General features: G+C 34.4%; 1 protein-coding gene across 1 annotated transcript in view; it reads right to left on the reverse strand.

Annotated features, from left to right (window-relative positions):
• LOC140676174 (discoidin domain-containing receptor 2) overlaps nt 1-25,739 on the reverse strand; it is an 81,410-nt gene that overhangs the window by 37,007 nt on the left and 18,664 nt on the right. The window contains exon 2 of the mRNA XM_072910959.1: nt 5,466-5,602. Within this exon, the coding sequence (XP_072767060.1) occupies nt 5,466-5,556 (91 nt within the window). The 5' untranslated portion in view covers nt 5,557-5,602. The remainder of the gene's footprint in view (nt 1-5,465; nt 5,603-25,739) is intronic.

The following is a 25,739-nucleotide window of genomic DNA, read 5'->3' on the forward strand; positions in this document are numbered from 1 at the left end:
TAATTTGTTATCGGCGAGAAAGTAGAACGACGTGTAGAAATCTCCCTTGCCGGCAAATTCGTCCTAGTTACTGAAGTTATAACGTTGTTAAACGCCTCTGGTCGACTTATGAGAGCTAGTCTGGCCGAAGAAAATATATAGATCACTCTCAAACGGATTCTCATGCATGAAAATAGATGTTTGGAATAATAAAGGGTTTTTTTCGGAAGTACTTTAGAACAAAGTTTAGACAATCGCGCTTAAAGTATTAAATTGGATAAAACTCTAATTTAAAATGGTTTAGAAAAAATTCTATAAATTATTAGCCACACACACAAGAGAATATTTTTTTGCTTATGCTTTATTTAGTTACCGTTTTTTTCTTTTATCACACAGAGCATATTTTCGCTGCATTATTTTATAAGTTTATGACTGATTATTAATATTATAAAGTTATATTATACAAAAAGGACCCCGCACTTTTCTTATGGAAAATAGGTTTCACTCAAATTGAAACTCTGGCAAAAGATAATTCAAGATATGCCGATCAAAAGTTGTCATTGTCACAAATCAATTCTATGTGTCATTTTCGACTTAGCGGCACTCGAAAATGAAACGTGTCATATATTTCAAATAATACATATATATATATATATATATAACGGTAGAAATAATTACATACATTGGTACATTATTTTACATTTAATTACATACTGATGCATATTTTTCTGCCGTTGTAACCAAAAATGAAAAAGATAAGAATCAAAGAGACATAAAAAGTGTTTGTCAAGTACTCACTTTTATTATTCTATATATATATGTATATATAGATATATATATATATATATATATATATATATATATATATATATATGTGTGTGTGTGTGTGTGTGTGTGTGTGCTATTTGAAATTATGACATGTCTACTTTCATTTTCCAACACTGCTAAGTGACACGTAGGATTGACTTGTGACAATGACAACTTTTGATCGGCAATCTTGAGCTATCTTTTACCAGTTTCAGCCAATTTAAGTAAAACCCATTTTCCATAAGAAAAGTGTAGGGTCCTTTATCGTTCTAAAAACCTGAAGAAAAGTTTATTAAAAAGTTTTATTGCACTTTTTCATATCTTTGTTAAAATAACATATATCAATGCGATTTGCATGTTCAAAATATGTCACAAATATTTTTGGTAAAGCGACCAATTTCGTAATAACATCAAGTATATACTATATGATTTAAATCTATCGAATCTTACCTTACATTTAGAGTTTTTGATCAATTTGATTTATATTTTGATAATACCTAATTTTTCATAGTTCTTAATTTAAATTTATCATTGAGTTTACTATCACTTATTGTCACAGATGAATGAAAAAAAATATCAGACGTAAGTGTTTGAACTGGATGCAGAAACCATTATAAGTCTACAATTTTTCATTAGAAGCATTGCATATTTTAAAATGAATCTCACAATATAAGTTTAAATGTCACATCTGATATTTTTCTTCGATGTGCTGGTATTAGTTTGGAAGGTAATACCGCGTGTGTATGCTACGTGTAACTCATATACATACTTCCAATGACGTAGAATGAAATGATTTACTCGCGGATAATGGGAATCTTTGTACATCTTTAGTAGTCACTAAGAGCTCACCGGACACCTTTTAGAGAGAATCTCTCCACTACGACAGTCATGAAACTACCGTCCGTCCAAAGGACAGAAGAACATAGCAGAGATCCTCGAAACTGTCTCGAGACGGCGACGCTAGCACTTATCGTTGTGTAACTGTTTGCCCAACCACGTAGACAGACCATTTACCATAACGAGAGAAACGCCAGCAGAACCTGGTACGGGCAAAAGCTTGTAACAATGGTCGCCCGCTTGCTCTTCCCTTTGCCCCCCGATCCTTCACAGCCCTGAATAACCTTCCTTCTTATATCCGCTTGCAATCCGCCTTTTAACGTTTCTCTCGTTTTTTGAGATTTTATTTCCGTCAACTCGAAAGCTTCACAATGATGTTACAACTTTTAATGAATCACCATTGTATGATTTTTTTTACTGATAAACATATCGTATATTATTTTTGAGTGCATTTTCAAGCTAAATGAAATTGTTTTAATAGGTTTAAGAGAGAGAGAGAGAGAGAGAGAGAGAGAGAGAGAGAGACAGAGAGCCATTCTTAAATCGTTGTTTGTAGGCCTGAATACTTGCAATTCGCTTTTTAATGTTTTTTTCGTTTTTTTCAGATTTTACTTTCATCGACATTCGGCGAAAGCTCTCTTTATAATAATGTTACAACTTTAACGAATTACCATTATATAATTTTTTATTGATAGACAATATTGCCTATTATTACGCAGCTGATTTTGAAATTAAATGAAATCGTTTTAATAGATCCGAGAAAAAATATTCTTAAATCGTGGTCAGAGTACTTGTGTCAACAGTGTGTCCCACACGTTAGGTGGTGTTCCTCGTCGTTTCCTCTGCTTCCACGACCTTTCGTCCATTAAGTTGTCTCTCGAGGAAGTCGTTACTACAAGGAAGGTGTAAGAGTAATGGCACTGACCTTTTGCAAAATATGACGTAGTCGTGTTTATAACGATATGACGTAAGTATACATGCATTTTCCATGTTTAATATAGTATAAGGTCGCATCATTATGCTCGATTAATAAACATTTAAATAGATTATTAAGCTTGCAAAAATGAATTATTCAAACGGTCGAGAATTCTAAAGAAAAGAGGCAAGTTTTTAATGCTCAAGTGCGAATGTAACGTTCTCGTATAAACTCATGTGCACTGTAGAAGCGATATTTTACGCACATATATCATCGCAGATCGTATTACAGTCAAGCAGAGATGGAGACACGGCTCCTTTATTGCAAGTTTCGCGCAGAAACATCAATAATCTCGGGAACTTCTTAAGCGGCTTGAACGTTCTTTCGAAAACCGTAGCATTTTATACGTTAATCGATTGAGAAAGAAAGAGTTTCGTTCGGGAATGCTAATAAGTTTTGCACCACAGAAAAAAGACGCTCCATTTAAATATCTTAACGAATCGTTGCAAATCAACGATCGTCTTTGATTAAAATCACCGGAGTCCTATTCAGAGATTCTCGGATATATTTCGCAAAAGCTTTGCGATTTAAGCATCTCTTTGATGTTTTTCTAAACTGTTTTCTCATAATCTTTGATATTTTTTGGCTATTTGCGCTTTCTTAAACATTTTGTTTAAATAAAGATTTTGATTTTATTATTCTCTAAAGTTAGTCTTCGTAGATTAAAGATACAGTATATATTATCATTTCCGTCCAATCGTACAATTTTTAATGCTAATTTTGCATGGAATAAATTGATTTTATCCATAAATTTGTATATATTATTTGTATATATTGTAAATATTATTATTCCAAATAAATACTAAAAATTTTAGGAGACGATGCTTTCTTGAAAATTAAGGAGAATTTTTCAATATAATTTTTTATATTCTTTCCTGAGTTACACTCTTCTAAAGGGGAGGTGACAATTAGGTTTTTATTTTTTTTTTCAAATTTTGAGTAAATTAAAAAAATGAAATTTAGTGAATATTTTTCATTGGCAAAAGAATATTATTATATTAAGTAAAGGATAATATTTTCTTAATCCTTTTGTATCGTTATAAAGGGATGAAATTAGCAATTCCTATTCAATTTTTTATTAAAACTTTTTAACGGGCTGATGATCTAAAAATATGCATTAGAAACTCGATTCCTTTAAAAACTTTTTCTTATTTTTTCATAAAACCAATATTTTGAAGTAAAAAAATAAAATACATTGTCATACACAGCACGATGCTAAAGTGACATAGATTTGAGAAAAAAAATGAAAATCTAATTTATACTTCCCTCTTTGGAGAAATGTAACTCCTCAGGGAGGGATTATGGGGTTATGGGATTAGAGAGTATGTTTATATGAGATTCCCTTTAATTTTCGACAAAGAATCATCTAAAATTTTTCGCACTTCTTTAGAATCACTCTGTATATAAAAAGAGAGTATTTTATTTTACATTAATTTTATTGCATATAAAAATGATATATGATATGATTTATTATATATAAAAGTGATATATTATACTCAAGGTATAAGTGATATATATTACTCAAAGTATTATTTAAAATAGCGTGAAAAAATGCAATTTAGATCGAATAAAATAAATAAATGTTTAAATGAGTAATATGACAAATTGGCAATATAGCATACTGATTTACTTAATATTATTTATTGAAAAAATAAAAACATTATTTTTTAAATCTGAAATATAATAGATAACTTGATATAATGCGTGATGTAATTTTTCAATTTATGAATGGTAATAAAATCAATATGTGCTAATTTTTTGACCAATTTATCAAGGTGCAAGGCTTATATCTCTCAAGAGACTGTTTTCCGAGGACAACGCGCTCTTTTGAGCGCAAAATCGCTATTCTTCCTTCGTCGGTGACCCGTAGTAAGGATGAAGGAATCGAAGGAGAAAAGGAGGCGGTGGAAGGATCCTTCCGCGAGATGCAATTTATCCTGTCGCATTAGATTCAAAATAATTGATCCCCCGGGCGGATGGAGAATAGCGAGTCATTACTTCAGAGTGATAGCACCCCCATAGCAGTGCAGGCCGGAGGAAAATAAAAACTCGGAAATCACCTGCTCCCGATGAAAAATTTGACAGCCGAGAAGGAGCGAGCTAAGGAGATAGGGAGAAAGCCGCCGGGCGAAGTAAAGATAGCACTTCTCTGCAGAATGGGCTTTCCGCAGCTGCAACAACCCAGAATTCGCTCGGAAACACGTCGTTTGACTTTTCGTGCAGCTGACTGCACGCGATTCTCTCCCTCCTTCTCTCTCTCTCTCTCTCTCCCCCTCCCTCCCTCCTTCTCTCTCTCTCTCTCTCTCTCTCTCTCTCTCTCTCTCTCTCTCTCTCTCTCTCTCTCTCTCTCTCTCTCTCTCTTTATCTCTCTCTCTCTCTCTCTCTCTCTCTCTCTCTCTTTCTCTTCCTCTTTATTATTGTCTGTCACTTCACCCACAAGAATTGTGCGCTAGTTTTAGCTTAAAGTATTTTATCGATATTTCACAGTAATTTATACGTTTTGTTAATTGATGTTTGTTGCAGTGTTTTTTCAAAATATCGAGTTAAATAAATAAAAGGGAAGCGAATGAATAAACCAAAGCAAAATATAAATAACCCAAGCAAAACTAAATAATAAAATAAATAATATTCAATTATACAAGTGAATTTTTTTCCAAAGAAAGAAATTGATGTTATTTCATATCTTTCTATTTTTGATAACATGCGTCAAGCATTTAAATTATTATAGTTTTGAAATAATTTTATGTTTTATGTCTCAAGCATTTTTTTTTCATACTTGACAGTCATTAGTCATGACTGCAATTGCTTGCATCTCTGCGCTCGCTGTATGTTGAACATATAAACTCTGTAAATTTTGTATACTTACGTATATCGAGTGAGTAAACATTTGTAACCGGTCCAAACAGCATCAGCAACGTACATAATTTAGCGATTATCGATAAATAATCGGCCTTCATGTTCTCCACTGAGTAAAGACTTCATGAGAGCACTCGACGAATAGCTCTGTAACCATAAATATAAAATATTTATATATTAGAGAGCGTGCATTTTCTTTTATTTTAGCAACCGCGCGCGTAGTTGTATTTGTATTATTGCAGTAGTATTTGCAAAAGGTAATACTAGGTAAAACAGATTCCGCGAAAACCCTTGAGAATTCTAGTTTGATCTCGCCAATCTCCGGAATCAATATTTAAAGCAGAGAAGACGGACTTGGCTCCTCGTACGAGAACGTGCTTCGGAAGTCCACGTGGTATTGCCTTGCCTTCCAATTTGCTGCCATTGTTTTCAGGTCGGATAAAACCTTCGATCGCCCTTCGGTCACGTCTCTACCCCAGAGATTTTAAAACCGCCTTTCGAAATATTTTCTGCCCAGGAGCGTCTGAGATGGAGGCTCAAGTAAAAAGGAACTTAATCGACTTAAGAGTAAAACTACACGCGTCTATGTATTCCTTTTTCTTGGCACAATAATCCTGGACGACCAGTCAGCCCTCGGTGGTTTCCGTAGTACGTGCGTCGCCTAGAGAAAACATGGAGAGACCGGCTCGAAATCGAATCCCCGCTCAATTAGTTGAACCTTGCATCCGCGCATATACCTCTCTATAGAGAATATAGTTCTGGGAAGAATATGCGAATGAACGAAGGATAGATAGAGTGACAAATGCCAACTATGCAATAACGAATTTTTAATAACAATAAAAAGTAGACTAAAAAAAGTAAATTATACTTTAAAAATAAATTGTGACATTTAAATTTTAAATGTACATATATCTCCTAAACTTTTTATCAAATGTAATATTTTTTAAGGATCCTAATCCCACTTTATATAACTTCAGACGTGAGTTGTGTCGCCTTACATTATTCTCTCCCTATTTCTTTTTTAAATTTTTTATAAAGAATTAGAAAGATACGTATTATATTTCTGTTAGTATTTATTAGTATAATGCTAAGGTTCTAAATTAGCTAAATTATTTTACAAGATATAAGAAATTTTATAAATAGTAAAAGTTTTTATTTTATAAGAAGGAAAATTTTTTTTATAAATATATACAAATATTGTGTAAAGAGAAAAGTAAAGATCAAAGAAAATGTACATGGATAATGTTATTTACTCTCACGCATCACGCTGAAATCAGATAAAATAAGAAAATTTGGTTTTCTTGTTTTATTGCACCCGTCAAAGTTGAGCTTCAAAACTCACGCAAGTATCACTGTCTCAATTCATCGCGGAAATAAGGAGAGCAATATCCTGCTGGAAACTAGACGAAGAGCAATTAACTGCACGAAGAGTAATTGATCGCAAATAGAAGGTTCGAAACTAACTTGTTAGACACTATGCAGCTTCCATGGCGCTGACTTCGTTTATGCCATAGCTAGGTCGCGAATGTCCACGCGGAAGGAATTCACATCAATCGACATTAATTAATCGCTTTCGCTCGGAAGCGACATTGCGCTGTCACGCGATTTAATATCTCTCGCGGAGTAACTCGACTGTGGCAATTTACCCATAATAAATACCTCGAATTTTTTCGTCTAGTGCGCACATCGAGAAAGCAACGTGACATACGCACACACAAATGTACACGAGGTAGACGCCGTGTTAGTTAGTTACCATCATTCACTCTCCGGATCTATGTATGTCGACTTCCCCGTGTATGTGAGTACTATATTTAACGAGGGGAAACTCGTCGAACAGTGCAGATCCAGAGGAAGAATGAAAATAAATTCTAAAGTGAGAACAGAGATAGAGTGTTATATATACGAAATTTCTGCGGCTCAAATCAATCCGCTTACTCGAGTTGATGCAGATGCGAAAGGATTTTGTTTACAAGTGTATATGCAAACATATAAACAAACCGCGGATGCAATCACAGCTCGCAGTCACCGTATTTACAGATGTTTATTTATGTATTCCACTATTAGAGAAGCGGATATTAATGATAATGCGCGAGACGGAGGATTGAACGATGAAGCAATAAATATTGATGTACAACAATTCCAGTAGCGTATTTTCCTATGAAAATTACAATAATGATAAATTATCAAAAATATTATTTTAGTAATATATATTATCTTATGTATACTCTGTTTTAATATATTATTTTAATAAATAAATATTGTAATAATAATAGATAATAATAATGAATGTAAAATATTTGTTATTATTGTAATTTTCAAAAATTTTTGGCTTGTAATATGTGTGTTATAAATTCTGTTTTCTTCCAAAACATTCTTGATACGTAAGCATATTATTTGTGCGACGAATATGATTAAATAATCATTTGCACGATTCAATATTGTCGTATAAAGCTTTTGCTAGTTACGAATAATTTCGCGATCGCATTTTGATAGATTGTAAATGCAATGTGACGCCACCGGTTACAACCGGTACGCCTGTGTGTTTCTTGGCGTACAAGGACATGTAGCATTGCTATCGACACAGCGTTAATTAGTGCACACTTGCGACCCGATGTTACCGAAATACCATTAACGGCTTTCACACAGGGAGTGTAACGCGGTATCGCCCGTTTAGATCGCGTTTTCTGTGCCTGCCGCAAATAATTAGCAAACGGCCGGTCCCTATATAACTGTATGCCGCTATAGCGATTTGGACATTGGAGGCGCAAATTAGGACGGCGTCTACCTAGACGCGTTTGCCGATAATTTAATTGATTATTGACGTACGCGAGCATACACGAGCACGTGCATCCACACATCGATCACTGTGTCGCGGAGGATGTATTTACTCTCTTACGCTATAAGATGTACAAGTGGAGCGGTTGCTTTGTTACAGAATTTAGATCAAAGCAGAGAATGCGCACGTAACGTCAATAGCAGAAACTTGATAATTAAATTGGTGACAATTTATACATGTAATGGCTCGCAAGCAGCGTACCAGACTAATACCATATATGTATCACTTGAAAAACGTGATTTGATGTTATCGTGAAAATTCCGCTAATTATTTTCTAATGTTTGCAATTTTCTTTCAATAGAAATAATTGTTATGATTATTTTAAAGGAAAATTGAACGAATATTTCTCAAATAAAATGTGACAAGATATTTGCAACACACACGCACACGGTGAAAATATATTACAAAGTATTAAAATATATAAAAATTATAAACATGGAAATTTTAAAAAATACACATATAAAAATTATAATATAAAAATTAAAAATATATAAAACTTCTTAAACGCTAAAAGCTATTTATATACCTGTTAACCATATTCATTAAGATAAATTCGAATTTTAATGAGCAAAATGATATTCTCGTGTATATGTATATAGTATATATTATTATACCCGATATACTATTACATTTAGTTTATTACGGGATAATTAGCTTCATAATGATTGTCTAATCCGCACGTAAGCAATTAGCAACCTAATGTTAATTTACGTTTCGATGTGATGCCATAACTGCGTTTATCTGCGAGTGATTAGTTAATTTTAAATTAGCCTGCTTGATGTTTAAATTAACCCGCTTGATGTTTGCTAATACTCACCTCATTCGTACTATCGGTTATATACGTATGCATCTCTATGCATATACATTCAAAGGGATTTCTGCCAGTGCAATATCGATCGTGTGATATGACGGCTGTGCTTCGTTATCTTGTACATGATATGTCGATACCTTGTGATACACTTAATTGAAGACATTTCGCCTCATTAGCTATACTGATTGGACGTCCCGGATTTCACGATTAAATATTGCTTTTACACATGTCACCCACTTGCGACGAATCATTATACGTATCGTGTTAAATTTCAAATTGATCAAAAAAGATATAAAGTTTCTTTTCAAAGTGACAATAAATTAAAAATAAAACATCCATAATTTATGTTTATTTTATCATAATAATTGATTTATAATAACAACTGATTATAAGATTGACTAGCAGATTTTGATATTTATCATTAAGAGGATATTTAGTTGAGCATTTTTAATGCCATTTTCAGGAATTTGTTAAACAAAAATTATAAACTTAACATATTTGGCATTTTGTATATAATATTCAGGTATGTTTTAAGTAATACTCAGAATTTTTATAAGTAATTTTATTAAAAATTACAAATTTATAGCTGATTGCGCAAGCCACTTTCAAGAAAAATTTTTGTCAGGCACATATTTTCCAGCCATCTTAGTTATCTAAAATTTAAAAAATAAACTAACCGCATTTTAATATTTATGAGTGTCACTATGGTTGGAATTTTAACTCCTTCTAAAAAAATGACAAAATGGCGGCGGTTTAAAAAAAAGTTTAATTTTCACTGAAAAATTTTGATTTTTTTTGGCTAAAAAATATTTTTAAAAAGTTATTTTTAAGATAAAAAAAGTTCGTGCTCTTTCAATCATAACTTCCAACTTCATAAATATTAAAATGAGTTTTAGTTTTTTTAGATGACTGGAACAGCTAGAAAGTATGCACTCGACAAAAAAAATTTTGAAAGAGACTTACGCAATCAGCTATAAATTTGTAAATTTATAATAAAATTGCTTATAAAAATTTTTATTAAAATATGTGAAACGCCAGATATATTAAGCTTACAATTTTTATTTAATAAATTCTGAAAAATCGCGTTAAAAACAGCTGATCAAACGGTAATACCTCTTAAAATTAAATATATTAATATAGTTTTCATTATTTCAGAAGATTTTTAATTAAATTTGTTAGTATTAATTATATCAAGATTGCAGTATTAGTTAGAGATATAAAGCAGTGTTACGTTTTATAGACTGCTAAACTGATGTCGTGGCAAAACAGTTTAGTCGTTAGAAAATGACGAGGAGGATCTCGTGAAATTTTTCAAGACTCAGAAGTACTTTCCAAGAACTGTTCCGTAATGACAAGAACTCTGAGGCAATTTCTTCTTGCTGCCGTTGCAAAATACATTCGAGATTTTATGAACCTCGATGTCTAGAGTCAGTGAAACTTGAAGATCGTACGGAAGGCGAATGTTCAAAATCTTAAAAGACAAATCGAGATGCGGATGTTTACTTTAAATATTCAAAGCTATCAATTTAAGTTTGGCTGTGTGTGCTATATTATTTCTAAAAGCTTTATAGATATTACACAATTATTTATTAATATAATAAATGCGTTTCTCTCTTTTTCTTCAAGAAAGTTTTGTAAAATACGATACTAAGTCATCGTTATAACTCAGCTGGCCACAAAATAATGAATCGCTTGACTTAATGCAAGTATGAGTTTGCGCAGTAGAAAATTGTAGCGAGAGGATAAATTACTTAACTTTAGTTAGCCACCGCAGCCACCTAAGGCTACCGTAATTCCCATAAGAACCCTATTTAGACTTTCAGCGCTCGTTTATTCTAATGCCGCCGCGGTATGTGCGGAAGAGAGTCATCCTGTTCTCCTCTATGCCTCAACGCTACCATGTACACTCACGGTCTTCAGCTTATTGTGCTTTCGCGCAATAAGCGAAGAAATTCTGCTTTGCAGATTCCTGGCAAACGAAAATCGATAAACGCGCTTGCAAAATTACCGCATACAAAGTCAAATGTATTCCCTAATCACCATAAATTTTTTCGATGGTTGTTCAAGAAAATTGAAAATAAAATCGCACTCATTTAAAATCTATCTTTACATCCATATTGCCGCAATATCTGAATAAAAATCCCAATATCCATAAAGGATTTTGCGTTTTGCAATAGCTATCATCGTGTAAGCAAACTCTTGACCCTTCTCTCGCGTAAGAGGATACTCAAATAGACTCGGATCGAGAGAATAACAAAATGTCTTTTCCAAGTCGGCATTTGTATTGCAGGTGGAAATCGTAAGAATATCTTCTTGCGGTATTATATCTTTCACGAAAATTCGCATTTACCGCGAAATCTCGTATGATGTGGAATGATCCTGTATGCGATTGCACGAGACTACCAAACTACTTTTGGATATTATCTTGTCTTGTCTCGAAATTGGAGACAAGATCAAGACAAGATTTTTAATTATTTATATTATCAAAATAATATCAAGACTAATTGTGAGATTGTCAAAATATTGACTTTAAAATGTATATTTGCAAATTAGATAAAAAAAAAATCACTATATTATACATAAATTTACAAAATTTATTTAATAAATAAAATCATTTATATTAGCAAATTTAGAAATCATTATTTAATGCAGTAAAAATAAATGATGTAAAACTTTACACAGTTATTTAGTTACTTGGAAAAGGAATGACATAAATAGTAATAATTATGTTGAATTAGTTATATTATAAAGTTTAAGTGTTAAAAATATTATTTCAAACATTGTTCAGATAAAAATTATTAATAAAATTAAGACAAGATAATACAAGCTGAGATTCTTCCTGCGAAGATTCAGTTAAGATTTAAATTTTTCGAAAATTTTCTATACAAATACAATATTTATATATAATTTTTTTTATTTATGATTTATATAGTATATAATTTTTATATTAAATATTGTCTTGTCTTGAGTCTTGTGCAATCCTATAAATTCTGCATGATATATGTATATTGTACATACATGTATTTCTGCATGTTCAGAGCGGAGAAACTTGGTTCTCACGTGGTTATTCGCGTATAAGACGTGATCCCAAAGGAGGTTTCGTCCTGGATAGAACCAGCTATCCCGGAACACCGCCTATCCCGGTGGACCTATCGCTGGCTATTATCGCGTACCCTGCGGTTTTAAGCTATCGCGGCATATAAGAGTGCCAAGAGAACTTTCGTTCTCCCTAATGGTATTGCCCGCTTGCTTACCCATCGCGTTCCTATATATGCCAGGAATCTACCGACGTCGCAGAATCTCCTATATCCGCGTCGTGCCGCATGTCCTGCGGCTTTCCATCGTCCAGGCCGAGATAACGCCAGTCTGTTTGTACAAGGTGTTAGGCATTTATCAGTATGTATGGCATGGATGTATTCCAAACGATGTGTCTCTAATATTTCACGGTCCGCGGTTTAACCTGGACAACATCCAGGTCAACTAAGAACACACATTCCGAATGCTGGTTTTTACTAACTTCTATGAATTTGCCCGCAAGATTAAGTTTTGTACTTTGCTCAACGTAAGTTAATGCACAATATAAAGATATTTGAATGATTGCAATAATATTTGATAAAATTTATCTTGAATAATATTTAAAATAAGGATCTTGGATTTATATCAAAACACAGTTATCTTGTGTCATATTATGTTTATCAACGAAATTTAAATTTGACGACAATCAAATTACACATTTTCAACAGCGGCTTTGAAAAGATTCATTTATCGATATTTGTTGTAGATTTTATTGACAATAAATCTGAGGTTATACTATCTGTGGTTACTTATTTTACACGATGTCGATAAAGAATATTGGCATACAATAGATAGCTTCAATAGTATTTAATACGTGGCATCTTCTTTGGAAAAAGATATACAAAATAGTAGCCGTTCGTATCGCAATATCGTTGCAATAACTTCTTTTTTGACCGTCGTATATCTATGGGAATCGTAACGTTTCTAAAGATCTCGAGCAAATATTCGTGTTTTTATTGTGCTATTATTTAACTCGATGTGGTACAGTTTTTTGGATCCACATATCACGTATTGGCGTCTTTTCGGTTCCACATATTTTCCGTGTTGCGTGACACAATTCGGCGTTGTTTGTACCGCGATCGTATACCGTACCATATTGTTAAACGATATGTCCAATATATATATCTTTTAATAGCGAGACGTCGTTTATATGGAACAAAGCTATGTCTGTTCAGCTCATTTATTCTTCATCGCGAGCCACGTACAAATGGAGAAACGTCACTTTTTATTTTGATGTTATATATTGATGTTAAAGATCTTCAACGAAGAAAACACAAGTGTATATATACGCGCGACATCTCCGAAGCTATTTTTGTGGTGTTCGTTTGGCTGGTGCTAGATATTACGTCTCGAAAGAATAATGGTGTACCAGCTCCAGCGATTTTGCAATATTCGACGATGTATGTTCCTTAATGCATATTTATATCACGATATGAATCACACGGCTCGAGCACTTTTCCATGCGTTACTCTCGCTGTTTTTCGGCATTATTAATTATAACAGAAAATTTTCATGTGATACATGACATGGGATTGTTTTAAAGATTGTTTGAAATAATCTATTATTATAATAGCTATGCACAAAGAGAATTTGGGACAGTATTCCATCTATAATGTATTACATAGTATAAAAAGAGAAAACATTTATACATTATGCTCTTCCTTATTAGAATTGTATATAGAAAATTAAAATAAGCTACGGTTTTATAAAGACTTATTGTACTAAAAATATACGCAAATTAACAAGAATTTATAAAAACAAAGACTTGAAATTTTAATTATATTTATTATTTATTAATGATACTCGCATCGTAATTTTGGAAAGATAGAATATATTAATAATAAAAGAATGTAAAAAATCTTTTCTCTTTCTATTTCTATATTTATAAAAAATATTAATTAATTATAAAATTGAAAGCAATCTCATATTGATGTTTTCGCAATGAAATAATTATTATTTTTAATGTGAACTAAATAACTACGTGTAAGTGCATATGACTTTTTTAACAGTCAATAAAATATACAAAAAAATCTCACAAAACATTTTCCAACATGTATTAGTGTGTATCAAGCTGCATTCAGTAAACTAACGAGAATAATCGTCATTTTCTGATAGATTAATAACAAATGAGAAACGATATGGGATGTCGATCCTTCGCATCATCGCGGCCTTAATCGACAATGTTGAAGTTTTATCGCATACCATTGACGCGCGCGTAGCATTAAAAAGTATCGATAAACGATATCCTCGATAAGTTCCGCTGTTTCTGCTTCAATTGTCATGAAGCAACGTGTAGTATATGCGTCATTATCCGGCGCGGCGCGTTTGTTCGAACGCTTCTCTCCTCTCTTGGATAAAAAAAAAAAAAAAAAAAAAAGAAGAAATCATATTTCCGAGAGAGAATGCGACCCCGCCGCTACCAATGAATCATCGCTGTGCGAGCCATACATCGCGCGCCATCGGGTAATTAATTATTCTGAAAGAGTACGAGCGCGGTATAACGAACACATCCTGCTTATAAATATTTCCAACGTAGGAGAGTTTTTGCATACCGGGTTGCACGCGCGCATCGAACCGTTCCCGTACATTGCATTATCGTATATTGCACGTACCGTATTCGAGCGTTATCTGCGTAAAGCGGAAGCGTGGAATAAAACAACCTTCTGCAAAAGGAAGCGTAATGGACGCGCAACTTCATCGTGAATTCAATGCGCAAAATTTATTTAATTCGATTTTTCGTATGTATCCGAATACGAACGACATTGTGAACGGGCCGTTCAGACATTCAAGGCGGCCTCGTGTCATCGCGCTACATTTTTTCCGAACGCCTAAAATTAACTACGATTACGTAAGAAACTTGATGAATGATGGTACAATTATTAATCGGCAGATTTGATTGAAAGAGACTCTCGCGGTGACATAACATATGTAACAACCTGTTGAAACGTTTTATTGTTACGCGAACCATTGGATGAACATGTGTCCTAAATAACTAGTGTATCGTTAAACGATACCCCCGATGCGTCAGTCTGCTTTCGTTCCGACAGTTGGAGGAATTCGCGCGTTAACATTGTAAGCCATCGTATTCTGTCGCTTTGCGCTGTCAATAAATGTCATCGAGAATTTCTTGCAATTCTCGTCGCGTCCTTACGACACCAGAAATAAAATCGTCTTTGATACGCGATACCTATCTTAACTGCTATAATAAAGTTGTTTAATTACTATAATAAATTTTTAATTGCTCTAGTTACAGTAATTCTCGGCAAGTTTCTATATTAGGTTCTTTGCCTCTGATTTAGTTTGAAAGAACCTCCGGCAAATTAGTCAGTTTTTGGCCCACTTGTTTGACCCATCTCTCAGACATCGATCGGGCACAGATAATCAACCATAGCTTAAATTAAAGCTTATAACTAGCTGATTAATTTTGCAGAGGAAATATTTGGCACTGATTTGTTGCTACTATTTCTAAAAGCAAAATTGGGGATTGTGACCTGTAGCTAAAAATTGCAATCCGGATATCTCAATAAAACGGTTACTAGTTCCAAATAATGTTTAAATAACAGAAACTTATAATAAGCTTTCATTCGTTATATTATTCAATGCTTCAATCATTATCTGAAGTAAGCTAAAGTGTTGGAGATTTTTTGCATAAAACTTTTTTTCGGTCTAATTAAGAGTTGTGATAAAGTCTAAAAAATAATATGTCATCTGGGGAAAGTGATCAAGTGACATTTTATGATAAAAGCACATACAATCATTCTTTAGATATATATGGGCTATAATGTACTCTATCCCTCCCTCGCCCAATACGTTTACTTTTTAGATAATACATAGTATAATACTAAATAATTACCAGCTTATCAATCAGTTTTCTAATGTTTAAATGAGTTTTAGTTTTTCTGGCTTTAAAATATCATAACTCTTAATTGTAGATTGAAAGAAAGCTCCATACAAATTTTGAACTAAATCGGAGGCGAAGACACTAATAAAGAAATTTATCCGATTCTCTTTTAAGAGTTCGTAAAGAAACTTGATGGATTAATCAATATGTCGAAATATTTTCGCGCGAAAGACGCGAAAGAAACGAAATTGCGATGATGTTATCATCGTCGTATACTCTCACGTCGTGTCTACGATTACGTTCAGTGCTTTCTCACACCGGTAACATCGCTGCCACCGACAGCAACGATGCACCAGGCGATGCACCAGCCCCGTTACATTGTTCGGTTAACCTCGCGTCATTTCAAGGGATACAATTTTCCTCCTACGCGTATACGAAGTATGTCATTGCGATAAGAGCGCGTAATATGTTTCTCCTCCACCATACCATCTCTCCGCTACCACCACCACCACCACCACCACCACCACCACCACCACCACCACCACCACCACCACCACCACCACCACTGGCTGCATCGTCATTTACGTCTTTGTTCTTCTGCGGTGTCGGAGATATTCGCCATCCCTTTATGGACCACAAAGCGCGGCTCGCGTTCTCAGCGAGATCTCGTTTTCTTGCTATGGGCACCGCAGCGACTGTCAACGAATTCTCCAACCGGGAAAGGTATCTAATAAATCTCTGACAGAGATGAGAGAGTTCCTCGTCGCACAGATACAACCGAGAGAAAAGTTTTCGGGAATATTTTGCGCGGCGACGGTATTACTTTAAAACCATCGCAAATGTGCGCAAATTCTGAAATACCGCTTCATCTCCGCGTCGCTGATAAAAACTACTTGTTTAATCAGCGCGTTTAAAGGCGAATGTGTTTTTTAGGTCTAATGCACATTGACATAAGGAATGTTCACGAGATATTGGCAAGTAGAAAATAATGAATTAAACACTGAAGTGTAAGCAAGAACAAGTATGTGAGATTAAACGAAATTGAAATAAATGTAATTAAATCAATACATGCAAATTATTACAAATCAATTAAGCAAGAAATGTAAATCAATTGACTAAAAAATAATTATATGCGAGAAAAAAATTTATTCCTTTTTCTTTGTTATATGAATTAGATGTAAATTATAATACAGCGAAGAGGCTTGGTTTTAAAAAATAAATTTCCAAAAAATCAACGTAATTTATTTATTTGTAAAAAAAGAACGTCGAAAAAAAGTGCTTCTTTCATATATTTTCTCTCGACTATACATACTCAATTACTTTTTTTTATTTAACTTTTTCCCAAAATATTTCTCGCCCTCTCTTCACGTTTAATAAGTTAAAACCTAGGAGCCTTAAAATACATTCTTAACGTCGCGGGATTACCTAAACTTCCACAACGCTTCTCCTCGCACGCTCGATTTTTTTAATCTTCGTGTTCTTTCGCATATAAAACATTCACCTTTTTTTCGCGACGGTTAATAAATTATTAAAGACACGCGATAAAACCACGCGCCGTTAGAAAGAACGAGGCAATACACACTTGTGTGTATGCCGCCTTTTCCAGCGGAAAGCAAAATCGAACGTTGCTTATCAGCGACGCCGATACGTCTGTGACCGCTGCATATCCGACTGGCGTAGTCGGAAGCGGCGTGCATACGTTATCGTTTGGTATCGCTCGTGTACCAGCGGCACCTCCATTCGATCCCGGGTGACGATAAAGTGCGAGAAACACGTGCGACACGTTTCGCCGTCGCGTTTTGTCCACCTTGCTGCGCTTTGCTCCCCTACCGCCGTGCATTATCACGATCATCGGCGACCCTGGTCGCGTTAAAGCTGATCATTAATAGATATACTGACTGTGCTTCATAACAGCGAGGCACAATGTAAAGCGAGTTGTGAATATTTTGAAAGAGTACACACGGCCTTGGATTAGCAATATCATACATCTGCGGATAAAAGCATCACCATTTAATTAAATCTATTCTTTAAATTTTCCTTAAGCTAATTTCTTTAAGATTTTAATTAATTTATTTTATTACAGAGATTTATATATTAGATTCTCTAAAAAGCATTGTATTAATCGTTTTAACAATTGTGTGAGATGTGAAAAATTTAAACAATTGTTGGTAATTAATCTATGTAATTGAAAATTTTGCATATGCGTATAATATACGTATAGGATAAAAATTTCAAAAATAATGGGAGATATTCCGTGCGTTGCGTTTCGTGTCATTGCGCTGTTAAACCGGCAGTGCTGCCGGAAGCGACGTGTAATTTACTACAGTAACATTTAATCATTAATGCAGTGTATATACGTTGTGAAGATGTACGAATCGGATAACACAACAGCGTCAATGCGTATAAATAGTTGGAGCAAAGGTATATAATAACGTCTTTTTAGCTCGCGAACGATATCGGCTGCAATTTATTCTTTTATCTTATATAAAACATTTATCAAAACGATATTCAAGGAGTTACTTTATTATAAACTTTTGTTTAGCTATTATAATATCTTTTTAAACACTAAGAGAAAGACTGCTATTAAGCGTAAATAACAAACTTGTAAAAATAACAAGAAAGAAACGAAGAGAAAAAAGATAATAAAAAGTTTAAATATTATTTACAAGCTGTAGTAATTTTATCTCTCTTGATAATATATTAGATGAAAATAGCATGATGTTCTTCTCGAGCCAAATCAAGTGTGCACAAGAATCTTTATCGCAGACAATGAGACGCCCTTGAAAGCTATTTTGTGCCTCGTAACATCAATGAACGTCGTTGAATCTCATCGCGTCGTTAACGTCTAACATGTTGTCATCGAAAGTGACGCATAAATTACTACTCAAACAAAGTATTCGACTAGCTAACTTGAATGAGCAAATATTTTTCGGTACGAAAGCATCATTTTATATGTATATATAATAAGAGATAAAATGTGAAAAATATTCCCGCTATATACATTTTCCCATTACATCACGAGTGTCTTTTTTACGTCTGTTTAACTTAAATAATCTCCCTTTGCTGTCCCTAATCTTCTAGAGCATTTTTGCCCTTTACGAAAACACTGTTATTCTCTCTCTCTCTCTCTCTCTCTCTCTCTTTCTCATCGTACATATATATTCCGGATCTTTCTTCCCAAGGCGAGAAATTATGGCTCCTTCCTTTCGTAATCCATCGACCAACGTAAATCACGAATGCAAGCAACAGCGCAGCGAATACGAAGTCCGAGGATCGCCGCTTAGCTCTTTTCGCGTCTCAAAATTATGGTTCCGACAAGAGGCGCCTTTGAAATATTACCCTTTAGTTTCGAAATCTTTGCTACGAAAACGATGATTAATTTGCATGCCGTACGACTACATGTGACCTCGAAATAATTTCCCTGTCGCTTTATACGCTGACCGAGATGTTCGATTTACGACTTTAATAGGTGACTCTGGAGATTCTCAAGGAAGAAATAGTGGAAGAGAAGATCAAACTTTCAATCTATGAAATACCGCTATCGCCTTTCTTTAAGTTGCTTTCTTTTCTTCCTAGCTTTCCTTATTTCCTATATGTACCTTTTCATATCATATAATAAAAAAATAATATATTGACATTGGGTTTTATACTAATATCCTCAGAATCCTAATCAAATTATTCTGTTATCATCTTTACTATATAGTAAAATAAGAAGCAACAGTTTTTTTACGTTGCTGCAATTAGTAAATTATTTATGTAAAAACGCTTTTATATGAGGATTTAATCATTTAGTATTCTTAAACTATTTCATAGTCTTTGATTTCTTTAGAAATTTAGGTCAAAGCATGGATTTCGCGCTTTTAATCACTGTAATTAGTGCTTTACATTTTCTACTATCATTTGAAATGTTGTTGCCACAGTTACGAAACGCTTACACTATCGACACACACGGAGAATTTCAGCAACGTAGGGCTGATTAGATACAGAAGCTCGTAAATGAGGCTGAAGATTACGTTATTAATTAATTGAGGTATACGGAAATTAAAATAGCGTTATTAATGTAAAATGTTAATGCACGTCTGACAAGAGTATAAACGTACTTTGCAAAGAAGGTTCAGTTATGGTTTACGTTGCCAATTTTCCGGCGCATCTTGCACATCAATTATTCGTGCGATGTGTATGCGTGATTTGAAAGGAAATGAATTTCTATTCCTTTTAAGAGAGAGAGTCTCATATTAATAAATTTATTTCATAAGTTTTTTTCCTGAAAACTGTTCTTATCCTTTATATAAAGCACATAATACTTTTTCTTTATTTCATCGTTATCTCTCTGTGCTAGCAAATATTTGTTTCTTCAAATTATTCATAAGTCAACAATTTAACACGAACGTTTTGTTGCCCACGTCTCACCTAGTGAGATTTTCAGAAAAACGACGACTATTTCCGCGCGATTTTTCTTCATAGAGGGTTGAATGTGTACGGGTGAAAAGAATTAAGTTCCGCTGGATGTTTGAAGTATTCTCACGGCGAAAGGAATAAACTCGTTGCAACGCTACAAAAGTGAGGAGCGTGAAATAGCGCTCGTTGTTATTTTTGTCTACGAAACTGTTGTTGCTGCGTGCTCAAGAGAGCTGGCGCCACGTATAAATGGGAATGAAGCACACACAAACGCCAATAAGAAAAAAAATAAGTGAGAATTCTTCCGCAGATCGTACTTTTACAATCCTGTCTCTCAAATTGCTATTGATTGCTGAATGTTTTTGCTCTACATGCGCGCTGGAAATCCTGTTGGAGTTAAAGTAACAAAATTATTGTACAAAATATTTCGTCTCGCCGTACATAAGTTGCCATCCCTTGCCTTCCTTTTCGCGAATTCTTCCCGAAAATCAATCGGATGGACGAGAGGTATCCGTTCCAATTTAACAGCAACGGGAACAAAAGCAACATACCATTTTCCGGTGTACCTCTCCTCCTTCGTCTCCTCTCACTTGTGTCCATTTCGTCACTCGGTCGAGCATGCAATATGTTCGCGCGCGATATACATACGAATATACGTGTAAGTGCATTTTCACTTTGAAAAAAGCGCGACGCAGGTGGTAGGGCGTACTGTACGGCAGAGTGGTAGAGAGAAAAAGAGAGAGATGGAAATAAAGATAGAGAGAAAGAGGGAAAGAGAAAAATATATACATAGATAGAGAGAGGAAGGGGAAGGTACAGGGAGAACGTCACAAAAAAGAGGGATATAAAGAAACGGGAACGCGAGTCCCCGCAATGTATTTCAGTCAGAAGCGGCTTTTGAAATTCTGACGCTTCGTCAGTTCTCTTTGGATGCATTCGCAGAGTGGCATTATCGTTGCTGTAGTTACGAGTACACATCGCGCACGCTTTTTTCCCCACGAGTTGCAGCTGTAGTTTCGGCTCCTGACGTTTCATCGCAGCAAGTGGGCATCGCGTATATGGCTCTGCCTCTTTTTTTAAGGACCACTCCTAAAGTGCTAAAAGTCCAATATCCCTCTCTTTCCCTTCCTCCGTTTTCCCCTTCCCCCTTTTTCTCATTTATTTTCTTTTTCTCTTTCTCCCTCTTTCTGTCGCTCTCTCTCTTTTTTTTTCCTTGTGTCGTTCACTTTTCTCTTTTTCTTTTCTCTCATGCTTTTTCCTTTCCATCAACGTTCCATCACATTCTGCCTTCAAGAACTTTTCGTTGAAACTCATAGTTGCACGAACACATTTAACTGTTAGCAGACGTACATGAGTATTGTGGTTTTAAAAAATGTTACCGACTATACTTTCTGAATTATTCCGTGAGTTTGGATAAACTCTATATAACTGTTTATGAATCATGACCGCTTATTATAAGAAAACATTTAATTTGCATAATTGTTTATACGCTTCAATGTGGCATAATTGATGATCATGTATCATAATCAAGTTAATTCGAGAATATAATTCGTTGCTAAATTATAATCGTAAAATTTAACGACTAGAATATACGTACAAGAAAATATAACTAATCGTAAAAAAAGTTATCCCGCTATTATGTCAAATAATGATAAATGTTCCGAGCTTTTCTTCGTGAAATGGACGACTATTTGGCAAATGTGACTTTGACTATTGAACGTCGTTTTGTCCTCTTTTCCTGCTTTCACAGATGAGTTGCACGAAAAAGGTAGAGAAGTGCACATCGAAGAGGGGCTGCATAATCGTCGACGACAGTGACGAGGACGACTACCAACGATGATGGTAGGAAGCGACGAGCCACGTCGATTGAACATTGTTTACATTCGATCAAGCAAATCGGTTCGGCGCCGCTTCTTGTTTCTCGGTTCCACGCGTGAACGCGTAAGTGCGGTCCCCCATACCGTACATTACATTATCCACCACCATGGAGGATATATGAACGAAAAGGGTGAAGAAGCGACCGACGAGCTGCTCGGTCAACGTTCTTCCGCGTTGATCGCGCAGTAGCAGCAGCAATATCCGAGCAGCGAAATCTTCGTTTCATTGAGCGCGAAGGCGAGCATGACCGAGATATCGCAATTCCGATATAATTAATAAATCCTATCTGAAAGTCGAGATTTAAGTCTCGTTCGACGCTGCGGAAAGTCACGTAAAGCAAGTTAATTAAGACTCTGTTACAGAAGTAAATCGTGTTACCTTCTACGATTAAAATACCAAGTTATTCAGTGTTTGTGCACACACGCTCAAAGTTAGGTTCACCGAGTTATCCAATTTGCATTACGTGAGAAATAAAATATTTTCTATTAGATAGATTTATATATAAAAGAAGGAAAAGAGGTAGAGACCTTTAATCTTTTGACACGTATAAATTAAGTTTCGACGGAAGAAGAAGCGCGGGAGAGAATATAGTGAGTTAGTATGGTTCGATGAATATTTCGCTACGTGCCGCTCTATTAATTCCGTATCTCGAGAGGCGAAGAGCGCAGCTGCGACCGCGATACTCTGTAACACTATCAATTCTGCGGCATGGGAGGTTGAAATGTTTACGTACGATCGGACTGCCATTTGTTACACGATAAAGTATCAGCCACAACCCCAAACTGCGAGGAAACTTCGGTAAGCGGTCGAAGGACCACTAAATATTCCCGCTCTGAAAATCGGCTAATATTTTCTACCTCTAGTCATATCGTTGTAGTGATACTCGACGATTATCACGGATGAACAAACTCAGAATCAGTAAATAAACCACGTTAAAAATGTTGCTCTGGCAAACAGACGAGAAATTTATTCTTTCACTTTTAAAAGATATTTGATAAAAGAGAAGAGTATGTATGATTTATTAAAGACATAAAGGGCGGACGATCTGTGCGTTAATTTATTTTAAACACATTTTTCATGACATTATAATTTGAATAAATTTACTTTCGCGTAATTACAATTCTTTAATGTTATGTAGCGTTTTGCTTGCGCGTGATAGCATTTTATGTATTCCCTTTAGAAAGGAAAAGTCGTTTATCTGCCATGTGTGTCTGTCAAGTTCGGTATATTTAAGTAGGTGCTCGAATGTTAATGTCGTTTATCGCGTTTTTATAGTGTACTGTTATGGTGTTTTTTTAGATGATTAGCTCGCTAAAAATATGATATACGCGATAGATATAAATTTTCATCCTTTTTCATTCCCATGAGATATGAACGAGTATTTTCGCTTTGAAAGCAGTGCAACACTTTAAATTATTTGCTAAAATATTTGAAATTAAATGCCTACTTTTAGATTATCTGAGATTATCTGAGATTAGATTATCTGTTTAAATATTATAAACAATAATAAGACAATGTATTAATGTTGATTGTAACAGCAAAACTATGATTTTAACTTGTTACAATTATGCAATTTTGTGTGCAAAAAGTTTTTATATTATTAACATAGACCAACTTTTTTTTAAGATTACAATAAAGCATATTAATATAAATTTGCACGCAAAAAGATTATAATATTTAACAATTGAAAAATATTAAAAGAGATTAATATTTTAATCTATTGCATTTAATAATTTTTATGTAAAAACATTACAGAAAAAGCTTATTACAAACAGTTTTATTTAATACAAATATTTTTTTATAGCTTTGCCTTAAATATGTCTTTTAGTATTTTATAAAAATTTATTATTTTATAAAAAATTATAAAATTAATATATGTATATTGTAATATATGACGTACTACATGACCAATGATTGTTTAAAATAATGATACAATTGTTTATCACGTTTGATTAAAATAACCGAAAGTATATTAACCTAGAAAGATAAGAGACCTCCTATTTTCGTGACAAACAAAATGTGAAGTTGGTTGGAAACAGTCGTATCAAGGGAGCCGAAACGCTGAAAGCAAACCCACAATTGTGGTATTGCGAGACTGGTAGAGGGTGAAATAGAGCAGGAGGAGCTTTTTTCGGTGTCCCACTTCTCACAGCAATACAAATACAGTGATCGAGTTTGTGAGGGTTGCACAGGATCAAAGGTTCCTCCGTCGACCTCAAGTTTCCTCCCTTACGCCGACTCGCTCCTGGCCGCAGTTCTTAGCGGTTAAACCCGACGGTGGGGTGGCAGTGGTCTGCCGCTGCCAATGGTAGTGTAGCTACCACCACCACCACCGCGACGTTAGCACTAAATTATGTAGCATAATGATGAAACGAAGAGAGGACGCGGCAGCCGCAAAAGGAAACGAGGGAGAAAGCAAAAGAACGAAGGGCACAGAAGCGCTTTTCTACTCCATTCGTCAATGTCATGACCTACGCCTCTTTTCAGAATATCACAATGATGGTTAAAACGATCCCCTTAATTTAGTTTTATTTATTTTTACTCGTATAAATTGTCTGTCAGATTTTTCACATCCAATTATGGGATGTTTTGGGTTTTCAAGAAACAGAGATCCTAATTTCGTAAGCAAAATTAATAGTACTTTAAATCAACTTTTTTACATTTTTATAATTGCACACGTGTGTGTGCGTGTGTGTGTGTTTATAGCATAAAAGGCATTCTCTGTTGTATTATATCATTCTTGAATTGTTTCAGGTCGCACATAAAAATTTATTATTATATGTATGTATTCTTTAAATTTATACAAAAGATATACGACGTCCCTATCGGTGTCGCTACTTCATTCGATGATAGAAAAGTGCGATGACACGAAGTGCTACAAGGTACGCGAAAGAGATACCAACGAACGCAGAAATACCTATTCTTGCGTCATTTGTCAATGTCACGAATTGTGCCTCTTTGTAAAGCATTGCTTTATAGTACTGCAAATGGTATCGCAAATTTTATTTACTTTCATCTACGCACTCTCCGCCTGACATTTTATCCGCGACAGATTATAAGCTCTCATGCGATTAATTTTTTACTATTATGCGGAACTCAAAATCTAATTGCGTGAAAATGTCATACTTTATATTATACTTTTTTTCCTTAAATTTTACAAATTTTCTGTTAACATTAATGTTTCATTCAATTAAATAATTGTACACTATCATGTGTTAATTGCATTTACATTATAATTTAAAAATATATATTTATTTATAGTTATAAAACAAAAGTTCTCTTTTTGTCATACTTATTTTTCATTTTCTCATATTCTCTGTATTTATTAAAAATAATATAAAGATAAAATAATGCGATAAAAACACGAGATGAAAGATCGTGGCTGGCTGCGCGGTCAGAATAATATGTTGATATCGCCGACGTCCATTTCTTTTCAGATTTTCAT

The sequence above is a fragment of the Anoplolepis gracilipes genome, chromosome 2, assembly GCF_047496725.1.
Source record: "Anoplolepis gracilipes chromosome 2, ASM4749672v1, whole genome shotgun sequence".
In the NCBI taxonomy this organism is placed as follows: domain Eukaryota; kingdom Metazoa; phylum Arthropoda; class Insecta; order Hymenoptera; family Formicidae; genus Anoplolepis; species Anoplolepis gracilipes.